The sequence below is a fragment of the Suricata suricatta genome, chromosome 5 (genome assembly GCF_006229205.1).
Source record: "Suricata suricatta isolate VVHF042 chromosome 5, meerkat_22Aug2017_6uvM2_HiC, whole genome shotgun sequence".
Taxonomy (NCBI): domain Eukaryota; kingdom Metazoa; phylum Chordata; class Mammalia; order Carnivora; family Herpestidae; genus Suricata; species Suricata suricatta.
This window is the reverse complement of record NC_043704.1, coordinates 70,784,803-70,804,488: the sequence shown is the minus strand read 5'-3', so window position 1 is coordinate 70,804,488 and position 19,686 is coordinate 70,784,803. Positions and strand designations below refer to the sequence as shown.

The window sequence follows — 19,686 nt, the reverse complement described above, 5'->3', positions numbered from 1 at the left end:
CTGCCCCTCTCCCATTCTTGCATGCGTGCTCTCTCTCTCTCTCTCTCAAAAATAAATAATTAAAAAATAAAGTAAAATAAAATAAAATAATTCTTTTGGGAATAAGATTGGATAATAAATGTGGCCATCTTTATAGTTTCATTGCTTAGAACAATGCCTAGGTATGAGAGACTCAAAATGCTCATTTACATTTGAAATATAAAGGATGAAAGGAAAATCATATCAAATTGTATAATTAGTAGTATGGTATAGATTTTGAAGGTCATTTAGGGAAAGGCCAAAATAATTTATTTTTCAGACCCAAATTGAGCACTAAGGGAGAGGCATGAGCCACAGGAACAGCCTATGTCTTTTAACTGATGATTCATCTTTAATCTGTGGCTAAAAGCTTTAACAATTGAGAGGCCATATAACATAGTGATTATGCCTAAAAACTCTGAAACCAAACTTCCTTATTAGAATCCTGGCTTTATTTCTTACTAAACCATATTGAATTAAGAAAACTATTTAATATCTCTATGCCTCCGTTTTCCCGTTGGCAAATAGGGATAATAGTACCTGCCCTCATAGGGTTATTAAGAGGATAAAATAAATTAATATACATAAAGCATTTAGAACAGTACACAGAACTTTGTGAGTTCTGCACTTATGATTACTTAAATTCTTGTGCTGTCCTATGCACAGAAGAGAAGTTTATCTGCAGACTGACACACGAAGCCTAAGTCTTTCTTAGCTAAACTTCAACTAACCCAGAAGTGTTAAAAAACTATCCATGAATGGTTAATAAACACAGACTCAACTGCATTTTTCTTTACATCAACAATAAGCAAAGATTCAGATCTGAGGAAAACATTTATAGGCAAGTACAAAACAAAATGCTGCCTTAAATAAGAATTAAATTTTAAAAATGTACTTTAAATTGAAATTAATTTGGCTACAAAGAGAAGCGCAGCATTTCAACAATTGAACTGAAACTTACCTAGACATAAAAAAAACCTTAAGGGCGCTTATTATTTTAGATTTTACCTAGGTGGGGAAGGGTCAGTGTAAGGCCTAGGAGGCTCTGTTTTTCTATTTCCCTGTTGTTCCTTTACCTTTATGCTTGGGCATCTGGAAAAGGAAGCAAATGTGTCAAGCAGCCTGATTTACTGATTACTACAAATAAATATGAATTTTTAAAAGAGAGAATTTAGTGAACTAGCTAAATGTTTTAGTCCATTCACTAAAAAATATTTATATATTGCACAGACTATGTACAAGGCAGGGTATTAGACTCTAAGGCAAAAAGTAAGAGAAACAATATCCCCACAGGGAAGCTCTTCCTAAATTTTGGTCCACTTACTCCCACTTCTGGTAGAACCTGATACATTAGTATATTTTTCATCATGCCACTCCATGATTTTACAAATGAAAATCTATTTGGAGATGTCCTTAGCTATAAAGATGGCTATAAAAGAGGGATAATGCTAACTAACCTTTCATCCCACGGTTGTTCTAAAGGCTAAACAATAAGAAGCCTTTGGAGAAAGAAAATATCCACATATATACTAAGGACTTAAAATATAATCCTATGCCCTTACAGGGCAATGACACTGTAAAATTAATGAGCTAGAAGTACTATTCTGAAGTAAAAAAATTATTTTAAGAGATTCATAATTTTGTAAAGTTGTAGAACTAACTTATAATGAGAAAAGAGCTGTTACGCTTCTATCAATCAAGATAAGAATATAAGCCTTTATTATATACACTACTATAAAACCACAAGCAGGGCCTCTGTTAAGTCAGAAAATTTTGTGAATGAAGATCACTATCCTAAACCAGAATAAAATAGTGCAAAAATTTTGTTCTTTAATTTAGTGAAGTAGTGACCACTGCTGAATTGTTTATAGATTTGGGTTTTTAATTCTCTTGAGTTTCTATGAAGGCAAATTACCTTTTATTAGCCTGACAGCATCATTGATAAGTCTCATAAGACTTTATCTTGTTAACTAAATATCTTTTTATTTTTGATTCATAACTGAAGGAGACAATAAATAGGAAAGAAACCCTAGACTCTTTACTATGTATTACTTAGCTTAATATAAGAATTAGACTCTTATTTTAAATGCATTGAAAGACTTAGTTCTTGGGTTTTCAATCGCCTAGTCTTTCATAAATTGATAAAAAATTAATTTACAAATTTATATAAATTAATTATAATTAATATAAAGTAAGTTACAAAATTCCTGATATACCCATTAATGTAATTTTTTTCCAAGTTTTTATTTAAATTCTAGTTAGTTAACATATGGTAAAATTGGTTTCAGGTGTAGAATCAGTGACTCATCAGTTACATATAACATACAGTGTTCATCACAAAGAGTACCCTCCTTAATACCCATCACCCATTTAGCCCATCCCCCCGCCTACCTCCTTCCATCAATCCTCAGTGTTCTCTATAGCTAAGTCCGTTAATGTTGTTTTAAAACCACCCTGAAATTCACAGTATGTTAGCATTGGAAGGGACTATGTGGATCATTTAGTTAAAACTCTAATACTTTGGGGGGCCTGGCTAGCTCAGTCAGTGGAGCACCCAACTCTGGGTCTCATGGCTCTAAGTTTGAGTCCCACAACGGGTGTAGAGATTACTTAAAAATAAAATTGTGGGGTGCCTGGGTGGCTCAGTCAATTAAGCATCTGACTTCAGCTCAGGTCATGATCTCACGGTTTGTGGGTTCGAGCCCCGCATCAGGCTCTGTGCTGACAGCTAGCTCAGAGCCTGCAGCCTGTCTTCAGATTCTGTGTCACCCTCTCTCTCTGAGCCTCCCCTGCTCATGCTCTCTCTCTCTCAAATAAATAAAAACCGTAAAAATAAATAAATAAATAAATAAATAACATTGAAACACACACTCCATCACATTTTACAAACGAGAACATGAAGACCAAGAAACTGAACTGACAGTACACAACTAAACTGTAAAGAGCTCTAGACTCCAAATCCAGTGTTTTTTAAAGTAATTTTTATTAAATTTTTTGAGAGAAAGAATGAGCGGGGGGGGAGAGCGGGAGTGAGAGAGAATCCGAAGCAGGCTCCATATAGTCAGTGCAAGGCCCAATGTGGGGCTTGAACTCATGAACCATGAGATCATCATCTGACCCAAAACCAAGAGTTGGACACTTAACTGACTGAGCCACCCAGGTGCCTCTCCAAATCTAGTGTTCTATTAAAATTTTGTATAACTTTCAAACTTTCATAAAAGTTTAATAAACCCAGACTGTACATATAATGATAATAATAATTATTATTATTATTTAAAACTTGCAAGGTGAGGGGTGCCTGGGTGGCTCAGTTGGTTAAGCGTCCGACTTCTGCTCAGGTCATGATCTCATGGTTTATGAATTTGAGCCCCGCATCAGGCTCTGTGCTGACAGCGCAGAGCCTGGAGCCTGCTTCGGATTCTGTGTTTATCTCTCTCTCTCTCTCTCTCTCTCTCTCTCTCTCTCTCCCCTCCCTCGCTCACACTCTGTCTCTCTCTCTCAAAAATAAATAAACATTAAAATAATAATAATTAGAAAAATAAAAATTGTAAGGTGAAATTAAAGGGAAACCTAGTTATCTAGTCACAATAAATATGGACTTCTTTTCTATTAGACATGGAAAACAATTAACTCTCTTGTTTATGTAGAAATTTTTATCTGTCATAGAATCAGAATTAGTATATTCTGTACAAATATAAGGTAATTTTGCTGAACTTCATAAATGTGTATTTGTATTTATAAATTATTTCCATTTTATACTACAACCTAAGTTATTGAAATTTATAAGAGCTTAAGAATTTGTGAAAATTTTGTGATCAAGTTGAGTGTTTTGATAATTCGATAGCCCTTTGAGGAGCCCATAACACCACTGAAAATGTAATTGCTGACATAATGGTGTAGCTGGATATCCACAGAGGCAAGCTGCAACATATTCAACAATACAACAAAGTCATTTTAGAATAAAGAAACATTACAAAGGTCCAACTGAATTTCCTCCCACTATGGTTCAGTTAGCTCTGCACAGCTACGAAACAGAAGAAGGTGGGACAACTCAGTGATTTGGCTACTCTCAGTACGTGTACGATATACTGATTTAACTATACGCCTTTCGGAATGATGCCAACATAGCGGAAGAAAAGGATACTCTGACCGGCAATGTCTCCTGAGCTATTGGTTTTTCACCCCATCAATTCAGAGTACATATCTCAGGTAATTATTACAGCCCTTTTTATCTCAGATAAAGGTGCTGTTTCCCATGTTAAATTTAGCGGCACAAGTACCGTACATGACAGAGAAATAAAAAGGAAAGAAAGCAAAACCCAAATAATGGTGAGTGTATATACCATGCTGATACTTTGTCCTCTTTCATACTGAACTGGCATGATGTAGTTCAGAATAGAGAGCTGATCCGTGGTATCCTCCAGAATTGCAGAGATCCTCAACACATCTAGAATGGAGAGTGGTTCTATGATTTCCGGGATGGTTTCTAAGTTTGTTTCTTCAGCTGTTTCTTTTTCTTCTACAGCAGCAGGTGGCTCGCCTACCACTGCCATTGTCACCTCAGAATGCCAGACTTCTGATGGAAGACTTGAGGCTTCTAATTGGCCTCTAAAAAAAACAAAAAAAGAAGAAGAAGTCGGCCACCAAATGTTAAAAATTGCATAAACGCAAAAGCACAGGCAGCATATAGATCGGCTCCCGTGAAGTACATATTGTCATATAATACAAGAAGAAGAACAAAAGTTAGAGTTTACATGTGGTTCTGCTAAATATCTCCCTGTGACATTCTGACCAAACAAAGGCAAGCCACTTACTGGTTAATAACTCTGTGTAACCCATACTATTTGGCTATATTTTACCAATTTGAATTGGAACCCATATTAACTTTTTTTCTTGCAACATCTTTAGATGCTAACTAAAAGTGACTCATGATTAATGAAAAACAGAATGTGGCAGGAGCCCCTGGCTGGCTCAGTCTGTGGAGCATGTGACTCTTGATCTTAGGGTTGTGTTTGAGCTCCAGGTTGGTACACTGTTTATTTTTTTAAAAATGCATTTAAAAAATACATTAAAGGGGTGCCTGGGTGGCTCAGTTGGTTAAGCTTCCGGCTTTGGCTCAGGTCATGATCTCACAGTTCGTGGGTTCAAGCCCCATGTCAGGCTCTGTGCTGACAGCTAGCTCAGAGCCTGGAGCCTGCTTCAGATTCTGTGTCTCTCTCTCTATCTGACCCTCCCCTGCTCACACTGTCTCTCTCTGTCTCTCAAAAATAAAAATAAAAATAAATTTTAAAATACATTAAAAACAAAAACAGAACATAGTAACCAGTCTCCAAAGTGGGTCCACATGAGTCTTACCCTCTTGTATTCATGCCCTTTCTCCCCCATAGTAATAGGACTAACTAAGCTATGTAACCAGGAGGATATTACGGGTTCCAAGGTTAGGTGATAAAAGACATTGCAGCTTCTCTCTTACTTACTGTCTCCTATCTTTCACTCTGTGAGAAGCCAGCTGCCTTGTCATGGGGTCACTTGAACAGCCCTTTGGAGAAGTTTGTAAGGCCGAGGAACTAAGGCTTCTTACCGCCAGCCAGCATCCACTCCCGGCTATGCAGGAGTGGATCTTGCAGCCCCAGTCAGATTTTCAGGTGATTACAGCCCCAGGCAAATTCAACCTCATGACAGACCCCAAGCCGGCACCACCCATCCATCCAGTTAAACTGCTCCCAAATTCCTGACCCACAGAAACTGTGTGAAATATTATAAGTTTATATTTTAAGTTACTAAGCTTTAGGATAATTTGTTACATAGCAATAGATAATAAATAAATAAATTTAGTATAAGGCAAAATTCAAATATACACACATACACACGCACACAAAATAAACTGGAATTTTGAACGTACTCTTCCATTCTTAAGCTACTTGTAACTTCCATGGTACAATCTTCCAAGAAATGCAGTCACCTAAAATGGGAAGAAAACATTGAGATTAATTTAAAGGAGTACTGAATGACATTTAAATTATTTCTATCCTTTCACTAAGAAAAAATTAAAGAATTATGAGAGCTGTGGCTTATCTCCTCTTTTTGCTTATGAAAGCAGTCTCAGCAATGGAAAAATCGCAAACACCATGTGATGCAGGACTATTAAGTAGTCAGTTCAATTATTGACAAATGCAATTATTGGTAAATGAAATCTTTGTTTGTTCCTATGATAAATTAATATATAACATGGTTTTCATATTTTATTATATTTTGATTTTTAATTGGCAATATTTATATAATAGATTTACTTTTCTGTTATTCTGATTACTGAAAAATGTTTAATTAGATCATTTCATTTCCCTGATCTGTCAGTGAACAAAATTTATTGCACCTGGACTTTGAATACATTGAGACTGTATTTAGAAAAGTTGCATTAAAAAAAAAAAGAAAAGTTGCATTAACTTGTTGGGATGAGCACTAGATGTTGTATGTAAGCCAATTTGACAATAAATTATACTAAAACAAAAAAGAAAAGCTACATTAATCTTGAAAATCCTGAAAGTGGTTTACTACTGCTACCAAGATATTACCTTTCCATAAGCCAAAACCCTTTGGTGCTTAAATTAGCTTTATAATAAGAACATCCTATGGAGAATTTTGCTCTATGCTGAATGAATAGTGAATGTAAGTTTCCAATCTGATTTTGTACAAAGGTGATACCAAATATGTTCCACACAACAGAAGACTCGTATGTAAAAATGAAAACATACAAAATAGAATCTTTATATAAACTGAAAAAAGGATACTCCAAACTATCCAAATATTCTGGTACAAGGGCATTTTTATGAGAAAGTATCATGGTGTTGAGGAGATTTTGTTCTTTTGTTGTGTCGTTTCTTTATTTTTCCTTCTTTTAGACTTGGGGCATAGGTAAATGTGCTTCATGCAAATAAGACAGGGGTATGCTAAAGGAGGATTCAGTGTGTTCATGCTGTTCTGGCTTTTTGTTCCTCAATTCTAGAAATCTAGGAGTCATTCCTGCTTCTTTCTTCATCTTGACACCAGCATTTCCCACTCCAAGCCATCACTAAGTCCTGTGGATCCATTTTTCTTTTTCCATATCCCTCAACACCATGCTGGACCTGGTTGTTGTTTCTTGCTTGAACAACTCTAACAGCCCCCAAATTGGAAGCAGTCTTTTTTAAATGAAAAATTGAAAATCTAAAAAAATTGAAGTCAATTTTTTAAAACTGAAAATCTGATCATGTCTCTCCTTAGAACCCTTCCATGGTTTCTCATTGCCTTAGGATAAAAGCTAAAATTCTAAACTTGACTCATGATCTGTCCCTGCTCTGTTCCTCTTCAGATATTCACTTGGCACTGCCTTTTTTCCTTTTTTTTTTTTTTTTTTAAACCAGAACACTTATCTTGTGACTAATCGTTGAAATCCTTCAGATGAACTGGATACTGCAATAGTTGCTCTCTTGGGTTTAGGTGTTGTTCCTTCATGGAACCCATGCCTGAATCACACAATTTTTAGGCGTCTCATTTGACAGTACATAATTTTGAGGCATCTCATTTGACTGGTCCCAGGGATATTTCATCTTTTAGCTTTGGCACTCCAGTTATGCTTTCTCTTCTGCTTGGCAGGAAAGCCACATTTGCCACAGGTCAGCTTTTGAAAGCGGTAAGCCCTCGAGCCACAGCAGTGGCACAATGTGTGTGTCTTATTGTAACGCTTTCCAAATGATGATGTCTCCTTCATGATCTTGTTTCCACAACTGAGAACAAAGAGCAGTACTGCCCTTTTCTTGTTCTCAGGGCTCCAGCCTCAGTGGGCTTCTTTCAGTTCTTCCGTGGAATCATGCCCCCTTCCAACGCAGGTCTTTGCACACACTATTCCTTTTCTTTGGACCACTCTTCCCTCACCTTTTCACCTTATAAAGTCCCGCTGATCCATCAGGTACCAGCTTAAATCAGCGGCATTTTGCTGGGTATCTGTCATTTGCTCTAAATCCAACCTCCACCATTTTCTGTGCCCCAGGAGACCGACCCATATGAAGTGCATTAACAGGAGATTCCACAGAGACCCTAAGTGTAGGAAGAGTGAGATCAAGTGTTTATCTTCCCAGGCCCTTCCCTGCCAGATCACCATTGGTTGGGTGTTTCTCTATCAGACACTATAGCACCTGTCAGGCAATCATCTCCATATTGCCCTTTCTTGGGGGCTTAGGTGACTATTTCTGCTCCATGCCCCTGTTCCTTCTGCAAGTGAAACTTTCCCTGACTCATCAGCCTGGATCAGAATTCCCCTGTTCAAGTGCTCACTGCACTTATTCTCCTGCAGAGCTCTCCTCACAATTTGTAATATTGTCATTCCCCACCACTGGACTGTTAAGTGTCATGAAAGCAGGAACACTGACCATGACAACCTGTTTCACGCCCTCGGCTCATAAGTGTTTGTAGAGTGAATGAATGAACAAAGAAATGAAACTCACATTTAATGTGTTATTCCTCCCAGGACTATTTACATTTAGATTTCTAGTTTGTATAATAGTGGGATTTTAGTATATTTCTGGGATACAGAAAACTGGATGGACAGAGTGAATTATAAGGTACATACATTCTATCCTGATGCATTTAAGAGAAAATCTGATTTAAAATATGATTTATAGGTATCTATTTTATAAAATTTTGGAGTCGTTTACTCTTCTCTCATTCCTTACCCATCAGCAAATCCTGTCACTGTTACATTTAAAATATATTCAGAATTCCAGTACTTATCACCCCTGCCTACATGACATCAGGATCATTACAATAGCTTAGTTCTCTCCCTTGCTTCCCTTCAGTCTCAACAGAGTGACCATGTTAAAATGTAAGTCAAATTGAGTCACTCCTTATTATAGAGTCCTCAAATGGTTTCTCTTCTCAGAATAAAAGTCTTCTTTACAGTGGCCTCCCTGCTTAATTTTTTCTCCATAGAGAAGATTTTCCTCACATTGCCTTCTAATGTGCCATATATTTTACCTGTTTATTGCCTTGCTCTCTCTACTAGGATGTAAGCTCTACGAGGGCTGAGACTTATAAACGAATGTCATCCACAGGGAAAGCCAAGTAAATGTGCAAAAATTAGGCAGTGTAAATCTCTGATATCCTCTAATCTGTCTCATTCTAGTCTGCAGGTATTTGCTGAACACCCAATTCGTGTGGGCACGGTGCTGGGCGCCCCACGAGTTTGGCCGCTGAATGAGCTCTCCCTAAAGTGCAATAAGGCCTTTTCAGGGCAGTCTTACTCTCTCTGTAGTCAAAACGAAGGATGTGGGTAAAAACAGATCATTTCTTCAAAGAGATAAAAGGAGTGGGAGGAAAGGAGTAAGGGGAAACAACGTAAAGAGTTCCTGCCTTCGTGTTCCTGGCTTTTCTCTTCCACGTTAGGATCCGAGAAGCTCTGTTTACTCTACTTCTCTGCGGTAAGCGGGAAAGATATCCCCATGTTGGCGAATCAAATCTGGGGCACCCGAAGTACCCGAGGTACCCGAGATGGATAGATGCCCTCCAGACAGGCTTCACTTTTTCCACATAAAGAACCAAGCTACGGTGTTTCTCTGGTAACGCTAAGCTTTAGGGGACCTTTTCTTCTCCTCCTCTAGCTGGCTACCATTGTGCCTTACTCTATTTCAAAATACTATATGTTGTAGCTTACAAAGATGAAAAGACAGAGGGAAAAAGTTATAAGAGTGCTCCTGAATGTGGTTTGTTTCAGTCAGAAGGCAACGACTGAGGGCCCCCCTTTTTTTTTAGGCGGTCGCAGAAGATGCCTAAACTGAGGGCGGGGCGGAGAGGTGTTTATCCCATAAGGCCACGCGGTGGGGCCTCGCTTTTCTCTTTCCGCCATCTTGAAACCTGTGGAGGTGAGTGGGTGTTCCTGCTGCTGAACTTTGGGTGGAAATAAGTGGGGTGAGCTCAATAGTATGCCTCGGCACGACACTGGTGCGGCTCGGAGACCTTGCCAGCCAGTGATTTTTGTGGATTCCAGCAGCAGGGAAGACAGGATTGAGGAGATGTGGGCTAGATGGTGCTGGTCCCCGGACCCCGGGAGAAGGCGCCTTCCCGTCATCTGTCTTGCTTCCTCAGCCTTAGCGGAGTAATAGATGCACAGTGTCCGCGTGCGGGCCTTGGTTTGAGGCAGTGGCTCCTTTAGAACGAGTTCTTTTCCTGTTTATCACTCCAAACCAGGTTTTGTCTTCCCTTTCCTCAGCTTTTCTTTCCCATTCAATGCTTTAGTCTTACTTTCTGTGTGCTTCTCTGCTTCCTCGATCTTCATTTTTTTCTACTGTACATGGCATGAATTTTTTAGGGCTTCCTTTCGGAGTTTCTGGGAGCTACTACTTTCACTGTAGAGTTGGCACTTTTCGTTTTAGTCCTCATTTTGGAGTTTGCTCAGTTATCAGGCATTCTCTGAGGCTAGAAGTCTTGCCCGACTGTGTGCTTCTAGTAGAGTTCATGGTATCGTTACGTTACCCCATACTTTTAACATGATATGCAGAGCAAAAGGATTTGCTTGACCGGTTTAAGAACGAGAGGGGACTGGGTGGAAAACGTGCGTTGCAATGTTTAAAACTGATTGTTTGTTTGTTTAAGGCCTGCTGGGAACAGGACTCCTGAAACGACAAATATGTCTGGAAGGTACAAGTTTTAAATATAATTGTTTTGTATTTGTAGTTTTCTGTTTATTAAACGTGAGCTTAAAACTAATGGGGAAGAAAATGGATGTTGCTAATAGATAGCTTTTAAGTAGGGTTCATTACAAGTCAGACCTTACAGTGAAATGAAATGAGATCATTTAACAACTTGTTTCTCTGTATTTTGTCTTAGGCTGTGGTCCAAAGCCATTTTTGCTGGCTATAAGCGGGGTCTTCGGAACCAGAGGGAGCACACAGCTCTTCTTAAAATTGAAGGTGTTTATGCCCGAGATGAAACTGAGTTCTATCTAGGCAAGCGATGTGCTTATGTGTACAAAGCAAAAAAGTAAGTGTGTAATATTAATGCCTTTTAAATTTTTAGTTAAGATTTGTCTTGTTTACCTATTCAAAGAAGAGTAATAAAAAATGTTGGTAAAGTAGTTGGTGCTGTATTTTCTACTTTGGATCTTTGATTATCTTCACTGGAGGTTCTAGAAGGATGTCACTTATTGGGTAGTATTGGATTTAGGAATATTCTGCACTTAGAAAAATTACAGCTGTTAATTGTTTCAAAGAAGGAACCAGCCCCTTATATTAAACTCTTATTAAGGTGTTAGCAATTTTCCATGTACCTTAATTCCTTTTGTTGATTTTTTGAAACTATGTTATTTACATGCTTATACGGTATCTATAGCATTGGTTCTTTTTAAAAAAATTTTTTTCTTTTTTTAAGAGAGATGGTGTGAGCAGGGGAGGGGCAGAGAGAGGGAGGCACAGAGCCTGACGTGGGGCTGGAACTCAAACTATGAGATGACCTGAGCTGAAGTCAGATGCTCAGCCAACTGAGCCGCACAGGAGCACCCTGAGCATTGGTTCTTAAACTCATTTTATACCAATTGAAGTCTGTGGGGACATAGCTTTCATCTTTGCCCCTGCCCCCTCCGTTTAAAACTATAATTCAGATCATCATTACATTGCTCAGATTCCACCTTTCCTGGTCTTCATTTAGTAAAAGCAATGGTCACGGAGGAGGCTTGATTCAGGGCTCCCTAGTTCTACTCTTAACCTAGCTAGGATTCATTCCATGATACCTTCTGTTTTTCCCCAAGCCAGAGAACACCGCTTCCTCAGGTTAACACAGGCCATTCTTACCTTCCAGTCTTTGTTCAGTCTACTTTTCTCAGTGAGGCCTTTCCTGGCTATTTAATGTTTCTTTTTGGTTTTGTTTTGGTTTAATTTATTTACTTTTAGAATAACAAAAAATATTTTACTAAAGCTTAAGATTTACAGAAGTTTCCAGACAAGCCATACAAAATGGTCACAAGCTTTTTTTGAAGGAAGGATTCTACACTTGACAGCAAAGTCACAGTGTTGTTATGGAGGGCTGTGATGTTTGTTTAATGTTCCCATTTTGGTTCAAACAAGCTTGTCCATCTACAGCGTCTAAATAAAGTTAGACTTGGCTAGAGAGCATATTCTAAAGAACCGGTTAGCTGCTTTTACCGAATGCAATTAGATCACCATAAAAAAGGGGGAAAGGAGCCCACAAAATTAAAAAAAACCTACCTCTCCCCCCTCAAAAAAATAATGAAGAGGAAACCCCCACACCTCTGCAGCTAACCCTGACAACTGCCTTCATTCACAGTGCTGTGTACCTTAACAATCACAGGGGAAAGAAAAAAGCAGAGAGGCACCACCCACCGCTTTTAAACGTTTCACAACAATCCTCATGGTACTTCTAGCCTCTGCTCATGCTTTACAACAGTGAATCAGGACAAAACATAGATTTGCTAATGTGCATTTAATCATCAAAGGACTGAAGATGTCTGGGCTTTTATTCTGTAATGTTTCTAAGACTGTGTCCATTAAATGCAAACAAAAAAGGAAGACGTCTTGGCAGAACAGAAGTGATGCACACTTGATGATCAGATTGATTTTAAATATTATTCATGGTATATAGCCTAGTCAATGCTCTAGTAGCTGTTTCTGTGGCTTGGACTTCGTTGGTCTTCCACTACTCTGCTAAGATAGTTTGCTAATGGGTCATCCGGATTGGGAGCGCTTAACGAACGCCTGGATTAACGAACTGTGTGGATCTGCAGTGCTGGGGACCACTTATCTTTCAAAGTATCTAAACATATTCTTCCCAACTTGTCTACATTAGGATGATAAATTTTGGTCATAAAACGTACTTTAGGGGCTACCATCGGGTATTCTTCTGGAAGGAATAGTTCAAGTTTAAAAGTCCCTCCCTCAAAGGGGGAATCCTGGGGGCCAGCAGTGACCACATGAAAATAATGGGCGTTGCTCTCATCTGGTTCTGCTTTAATGCCAGGAACTGGTTCCACCAGCAAACGCTGGGTTTCCTTGATAATCCTGCAGGGCAGCCCAGCCATCTTGTCAGATCCCAAGTTTGGCCTCTGGTCTCGACTCTATTTTTGAGAGAGAGCGTGTGAGCAGGGGATGGTCAGAGAGAGAGGGAGACACAGAATCTGAAGCAGGCTCCAGGCTCTGAGTTAGCTGTCAGCATAGAGCCCGATTCGGGGCTCGAACCCACGAACCATGAAATCATGATCTGAGTCGAAGCCAGACGCTTAGCTGACTGAACCACGCAGGCGCCCCATTCCTGGCTAAAATTACCAAAGAAATTTCTCCCTCTCCAGATACCCAAACGTCTTCACAATAGTCTCCTGCTTTTTTTTTTTAGTTAACAGACATATATTTTACTTATTACTTCATTATTGGAAAGCGACTTAGGTTGTAAACACAGTTTTACTAAATTACAAAAAATTACATATTTATAAAAGTAGCGTACAGTAGGTACTCAAGTACTTGTTGCAGGAATGATGCCCCAGACTTTTTTTAAGGTTCTCAGGTGACTTAGTGGTTAACTACCTTTGTGAGTCCCTGGTCTAGAGGTCATCTTGAATTTGTATCACATTTGACTGGTTGCCTCATTTCTTGTGTCTCTTCTCCCCTTTTAATATCAGCAACACAGTGACTCCTGGTGGCAAACCTAATAAAACCAGAGTAATCTGGGGGAAAGTAACTCGTGCTCATGGAAACAGTGGCATGGTTCGCGCCAAATTCCGAAGCAACCTTCCTGCTAAAGCCATTGGCCACAGAATCCGTGTGGTAAGTATAATTATTAGTGTTCCCAGTGGATTGTGCTGCAAAAGTAGCTACTGTGTAGATGTATCAGATTCTTGGCATTAGAAGGAAAGTGAAGGCAGAGTGTTCAAGTGGATTACATCTATGTTTCAGGTTTTGCTAAAGCTGTAGGGAGTGGGAATAGTATTTAAAAACAATATTCTGGCAAAGGTTTATTGGATACAAGTAAACGTTAGAAAAATTCACCTTTCCCTGGCATAATTCATAATATTCACATCTTTTTATCAGGACAGTCTTGTTAGAATAGGTGTGATTATTCTTATTTTATAGTAGAAAGTTGATGCTCATAAGACAGTTAGTTGGTAGTACAGGTGTTACTGGGATGCCTGGGTGGCTCAGTTAAGCACTGACTTGAGTCATGATCTCGCAGTTTGAGCCCTCTCTCTTGGCTCTGTGCTGACAGCTCAGAGCCTAGAGCTTGCTTTGGATTCTGTCTCCCTCCCTCTCATATTTAATGTTTTATTTATTTTTGAGACAGAGACAGAGCATGGGGGGTGGGGGGACAGAAAGACAGGGAGACACGGAATCTGAAGTAGGCTCCAGGCTCTGAGCTGTCAGCACAGAGTCCGACGCGGGGCTTGAACCCATGAAACTGAGATCATGACCTGAGCTGAAGTCAGAAGTTTAACCAACTGAGCCATCCAGGCAACCCTCTGCCTCTTTCTTAAAAATAAACATTTTTGAATTTTTTTAACGGTTTTTTAAATTTATTTTTGAGAGAGCGTGAGCAGGGGAGAGTCAGAGAGAGGGGGAGAAACACAGCATCTGAAGACAGGCTCTAGGCTCTGAGTTAGCTCTCAGCCTAGAGCCTGACGTGGGGCTCGAACCCACGAACTGTGAGATCATGACCTGAGCTGAAGTCGGACATTCAACCGACTGAGCCACCCAGGCACCCCAATAAACATTTTTAAAAACTGTAGAAAATAGTTATTACTTACAAAGAAAACCAATGCTCATGTTTGTAGGTCCCAGGACTTCAGCTCAAGTCTTAAGAGTCCAGATGCTGTGGTGTTCTTTTTCTTTTTCTTTTTTTATTAAAGAATTTTTTTTAACGAGTTCTTTTAAGAGAGCACAAGCAGCAGAGAGGCAGAGAAAGGGAGAGATAGAATCCCATACAGGCTTCCCACTGTCGTCACTGAAGCCCCACAGGCTTGAACTTATGAACTGTGAGATCATCACCTGAGCCGAGAACAAGTCAGATGTCTGACTGAGTCATCCGGGCACACATTCCTCCCCCCTCCTTTTTTTTTTTTTTTAATATTTTGAGAGAGCGCATATGTGAGCAGGGGAGAAACAGATGGGGGTAGAGAAAGTCCCAAGGAGGTTCCATGTTATCCATGCAGAGCCCAACATGGGGGGTTAAGAGTTTGACACTTAAACCAAGTCACCCAGGCACCCTTGGATGTTCTGGTTTTCTAAAGTAGTTCCTGTTTTCCTTTAGAGTTCATTTTGAGTAGACATGGCAATATTTTGGGGGTCAGAAAGTACTTTTCAACCCTGCTGAGCCATTGAGTTTTCTCATCAGGGAGTTTTTAATGTTACCAGAAGCAGCAAAATTGGGGACACCTGGGTGGCTCGGTTGGTTAAGTGTCCGAATTCGGCTTTGGTTGTGATCTCATTGTTCATGAGTTCAAGCTCTGCAAGTTGATCGCTTCATTGGATTTGGACTAACAGTGCATAGCCTACTTGGGATTCTCATTCTCTCCCTCTCTGCCTCTCCCTCTCCCCCCCACACCCTCCCTCGCACTTTCTCAAAATAAATAAACTTTATTTTTTTTTATGTTTTTTATTTACTTTTGAGAGACAGAGAGACACAGTGTGAACAGAGGAGGGTCACAGAGAGAGAGGGAGACACAGACTTCGAAGCAGGCTTCAGGCTTGAGCTAGCTGTCAGCACAGAGCTCGGCGCGAGGCTCAAACCCACAAACTGTGAGATCATGACCTGAGCCAAAGCTGGACGCTTAACCGACTGAGCCACCCAGGCGCACCATACATAAACTTTAAAAAAGAAGTAACATTGAATGGGTTTTTAGCGCTCCCAGTACAAACGGTATTCATCTACATCAGTATAGAAATTTAGTTCTCCAGGCCCCTGGGTGGCTCGGTTGAGCGTCTAACTTCTTCGGCTCAGGTCATGATCTCACTGTTAGTGAGTTTTAGCCCCGCATTGGACTCTGCGCTGACAGTTTGGAGCTGGAGCTGCTTCAGATTCTGTCTCCCTCTCTCTCTGCCCCTCCCTCGTCTCACACTCTGTCTCTCTCAAAAATAAACGTGAAAAAAATACATATATAAAAGACAAGACTTAGTTCTCTTCCCATGAGGATATAAGTCATTGGATCTGTTTTTAGATATGGGTAATAGGACAATAGGAGGAGGTTAATCCATATTCTTGTACTCATAACATTTATGAATTTGCATATCACATGCATCTAATGACACTTTTCTTTTTTCTCCTAGATGCTGTACCCTTCAAGGATTTAAACTAACTGAAAAGTAAATAAATAAAGGTGTAGATTTGTTCTCTTGTATTTTTGTTAAATAGCTTAAAATATTTTTTTCTAACTTCTGGTTGCTGTATTTAAATGGTGGCAATTATCCAACATTTTCAGAGTACAAGGAAGCCAGGGAGTTCTATGTAATGGCAAGATTCAGACAATAGGAGAGTTTTAGTGAAGATAGGATTTGCTTATCTTCATACAAGGCCTTACATGGTTGGGGAGGGGGACACGTAAGCTTTGATTAGAGGCATTGGGAAGAAGTATCTTGAAGGTTTAATGTGCTGGAGATATTCTCTGAAAAGCTTTTGTACAGATGGAGATAGTGTATTCCAGGAAGGACAGAAGCCACAAATAGTAGCCAGTACAAATGTATACCATGACACTTTTCCAGGTTTCCACATTAAAATGGGCATAAGTCTTCACCATAACAGTTTATTTCAACTTTGGTACTGTGTTTATTACATACAACTAACATCCTCATTAGATTGAAAGTCCATAAAAGAAACTTAAAAATATTTTTGATGGCCTCAAGATTACCTTGTATGTATTTGTTTGACATAGATTGCTTGGGAAACTTGTGGTTTAAAAATGGTAGTTGGGAGAACTTGGAGATTATATTGATGGTATTTGGCCACATGTTTAGGTAGGGATGAGATAACCTAGATAAAGCATTCCAGTATATAATACTTGTAAATAATGTGTAAGTTAAAAATATCAAAATAGCAACACATGTCTTAGGTAAAAAGTACTTTGGGCAGGTTATTGGGAGGGGGGGAGGTTATTACCTAGGTGGTGTAGCTTTCCTTGGTTCAGATGTTTCAATGTAGTAGAGAATTGAGATATTTGAGCATAAGACAAGGGAAAACTAAAGCAGGTCTGCAGATTATTTTAAGTCTCTGTGTTGAGATAAAAGTTTGAGCCAAGGCATCAGTCTGCTGTATAGTGGATGTAGAAATTTGATTGTTGCAGTAGTAGCTAGCTAGGCCTTGTGTTAACCACTGTCTTGACATTACACTGAAAATATCAACAAGAAACTTGGTCAAACTGGGTCCCTTTTACAGTTTTTAATTGTTTGGGTTCTCTAAGAAGCAGATGCCAAAAAAACAATTAGTATGCCAAAAAGTGGGTGGTGGTGGGGTGAGAATAGATGATTGATTAAAGGAGAAGATGCAGGAAAGGAGAGGGCACTGGTAACATGGCAGTAATAAAAATGGTATGCTTAGTCCAATAATGGCCATCCTCAAGTCAAAGTTACTGCTGGGAAGGAAGATCCCAGGTTTCACAGAAATGGCCTTGTGTTTGTATTGCCAGTGTCATTTGGCCTTACATTGGAAGAATGGCTTCAAGAAAAGATGTGGATGGGTCAGAAGCAGTCTGGGTCCAATGTTAATCACGTTTTCCTCACAATCTAAACAGTGCATTCATTTAGTCACAATTTAGTATTAGAATCCTAAGGAAAATGACATTGGAAACTCAGGTAGATGGAAGGTCATAGCTATCTCACACCTACTCCAGTGAGATTTAGTTGTTGAAAAACAGCTACATAATCTAAAACTACCTACTTTGTTCTGTCATGTAAGTAGATGTATTTGTTAAACTTGTGGTTGGGTAGAGGAAGAAATGCTTGGGGACATTTCAGGAAAAATTGGCATGAAGAGTTTTTGTGAAAGCAGAAGGCATTTGAGGAAACATTCAACTGGTTATGTAGTGTAACAAAACTATTATGGACAATAATTGGAAAGAGTAGAAACCTAGGAAATGCCAGATTATGCAAGGTTGTGTGTTGTACTAAGGATTTAGGAGAATTTAAAGACCAATTGAGTCTTCATGGGTAACGTACTAGCTTTGGTTGCTGGTGGGTAATAGTGCATTTATAAAGTTGGGGAACCAGATTGGTTTTGTGAGGGGGAAATTATGAATTTGAGGAAGCTATAGGATACTCTTGGTATGACCATGTCCAGGTTAGCAGATGGATACTTTGGTCTGGATTAGGCACGCAGAGGAGAGGAGAGGAAACATGCATGTCACCTAAATTAAGTGAATACGGTATTCTGAGTTGGATAGGTGTTAAGAGTAATGGAGGTGGGTAAACAAGTGGTGGTTGGACATTTGAGCAAAGCCAAGGCTGAGAATCCTTAGGATGACCTGAGTAAATGGGAGTGACGAAACAGCCTTGCATGCAAATTCATCCTCTTTAGTAGTAATATAGCACTTGTAAATGAGGGTGCTTTATGTTTTTATGTTCCCGTATCGAAGGTTGGTAGGTACAAAGATAGTTCTCAAGTCAAAGCTATGGAGAAATCCTATGTTTCAGAGAAATGAGATGGAATGGCTAGCATTTTGTTGGCTAGATTACTGAAACAGCTTCTCCCCAACATAACACTGTTAAAACTAGAAACATTTTTTTTTTCCTTTGTAATCTTGTAGTGGAAAGAGCCTATGTCCTGAATGTGATAAATTTGGTTTGGGTTTCCAGTTCCACTAGTTGTGGTATGACAAACATTCTGTAATGAGCCATTACTGGTAGAATACCCCGCCCTTGAGTTGAGTATATGATATTTACAAATGAATTGTACATTCTTAGGGTTTTTCTTTTCATATTCAGTTCCATGTTAAACAGTTAAATGACTTCCAATTCAGTACTTCCAGTTGCTAGTTTAAGTCGTTTAATGGACCACAGAGAAATCTACCAATTTTCAAGTTTTTATACTTATGTCTTAGTTTAAAGGTAGAGTTTACTTAATGGTAAGGATCCACCTGGTCTCTTCCTGGGTTAAATGCAGTTGCAACTTTTGTTTTGTTTTTAAGTAGGCTACACATCAGTGTGGGGCTTGAACTTAGGACCCCGAGATTCAGTACCATACTACACCAGCTGAGCCAGCCAGGTGCCCCTGATTCTTGTTTTTTTTTTTTTAATAGAAATTAAGGGATGAGGTTGAATAGTAAAGCACTCATTGATTTTACAAGAAATGACTTAAACGGGCCTAAAATTGGTGGCTGAGGGTTAAAAAAAAAAAACCCGAAAATTCCATTCCATTCAATTTTTTTTATACAGGGGGCTAACCATTAAAGATTCGGCAGCAGATTGTGTAACCTACCTGGCACCTAGTGGATGCCTGTCTTCTCGTGAATAACAGAGAAAGGGCTTCATGCCAATAACCCCTTACTATCAATACCCACTAGTCTTCCCACAGCCTATCACACGTGAGCCGCTAAGCAGCATTTATTGGCCGGCTTCGTGCAATGAGGCCCGACGGGTGTGCTGCAGTTCTCATCCGTGGTGAACTGGCTGTGTGATGCTAGCCAATCAAAAAGCGTCTTTACACCGACTGTAC

General features: G+C 39.4%; 2 protein-coding genes and 2 pseudogenes across 5 annotated transcripts in view; 1 reads left to right on the top strand and 3 right to left on the bottom strand.

Annotated features, from left to right (window-relative positions):
* Positions 1-9,614, bottom strand: part of IQCG (IQ motif containing G) — a 50,515-nt gene extending 40,901 nt beyond the window's left edge. Inside the window, exons 1-3 of one of the 4 annotated variants that reach the window (XM_029939476.1) lie at positions 9,403-9,614; positions 5,921-5,980; positions 4,362-4,626 (exon numbers count right to left, since the gene is read on the bottom strand). In XM_029939476.1, the coding sequence (XP_029795336.1) occupies positions 4,362-4,626; positions 5,921-5,952 (297 nt within the window). In that variant the 5' untranslated portion in view covers positions 5,953-5,980; positions 9,403-9,614. The remainder of the gene's footprint in view (positions 1-4,361; positions 4,627-5,920; positions 5,981-9,402) is intronic. The other 3 variants (XM_029939478.1, XM_029939477.1, XM_029939475.1) reach the window with 3 other exon arrangements.
* On the bottom strand, positions 7,424-7,765 carry LOC115291838 (annotated as a pseudogene).
* Positions 9,615-9,847: 233 nt separating the features above from the next.
* On the top strand, positions 9,848-16,381 carry RPL35A (ribosomal protein L35a). The gene is made up of 5 exons (XM_029939480.1): positions 9,848-9,911; positions 10,642-10,686; positions 10,876-11,028; positions 13,673-13,817; positions 16,311-16,381. Exons 2-5 carry the CDS (start codon positions 10,676-10,678, stop codon positions 16,332-16,334), a joined length of 333 nt encoding a protein of 110 aa, XP_029795340.1. The 5' UTR covers positions 9,848-9,911; positions 10,642-10,675; the 3' UTR covers positions 16,335-16,381.
* On the bottom strand, positions 12,515-19,472 carry LOC115291836 (annotated as a pseudogene).
* Between the last annotated feature and the right edge of the window lie 214 nt (positions 19,473-19,686).

What these genes read in the sequence shown, in the direction of transcription:
- RPL35A (XM_029939480.1), top strand. An exon ending in TATGTGTACAAAGCAAAAAA is followed by an intron (nt 11,029 to 13,672) that starts GTAAGTGTGTAA and finishes TTTTAATATCAG; the next exon opens with CAACACAGTGACTCCTGGTG. An exon ending in TTGGCCACAGAATCCGTGTG is followed by an intron (nt 13,818 to 16,310) that starts GTAAGTATAATT and finishes TTTTTCTCCTAG; the next exon opens with ATGCTGTACCCTTCAAGGAT.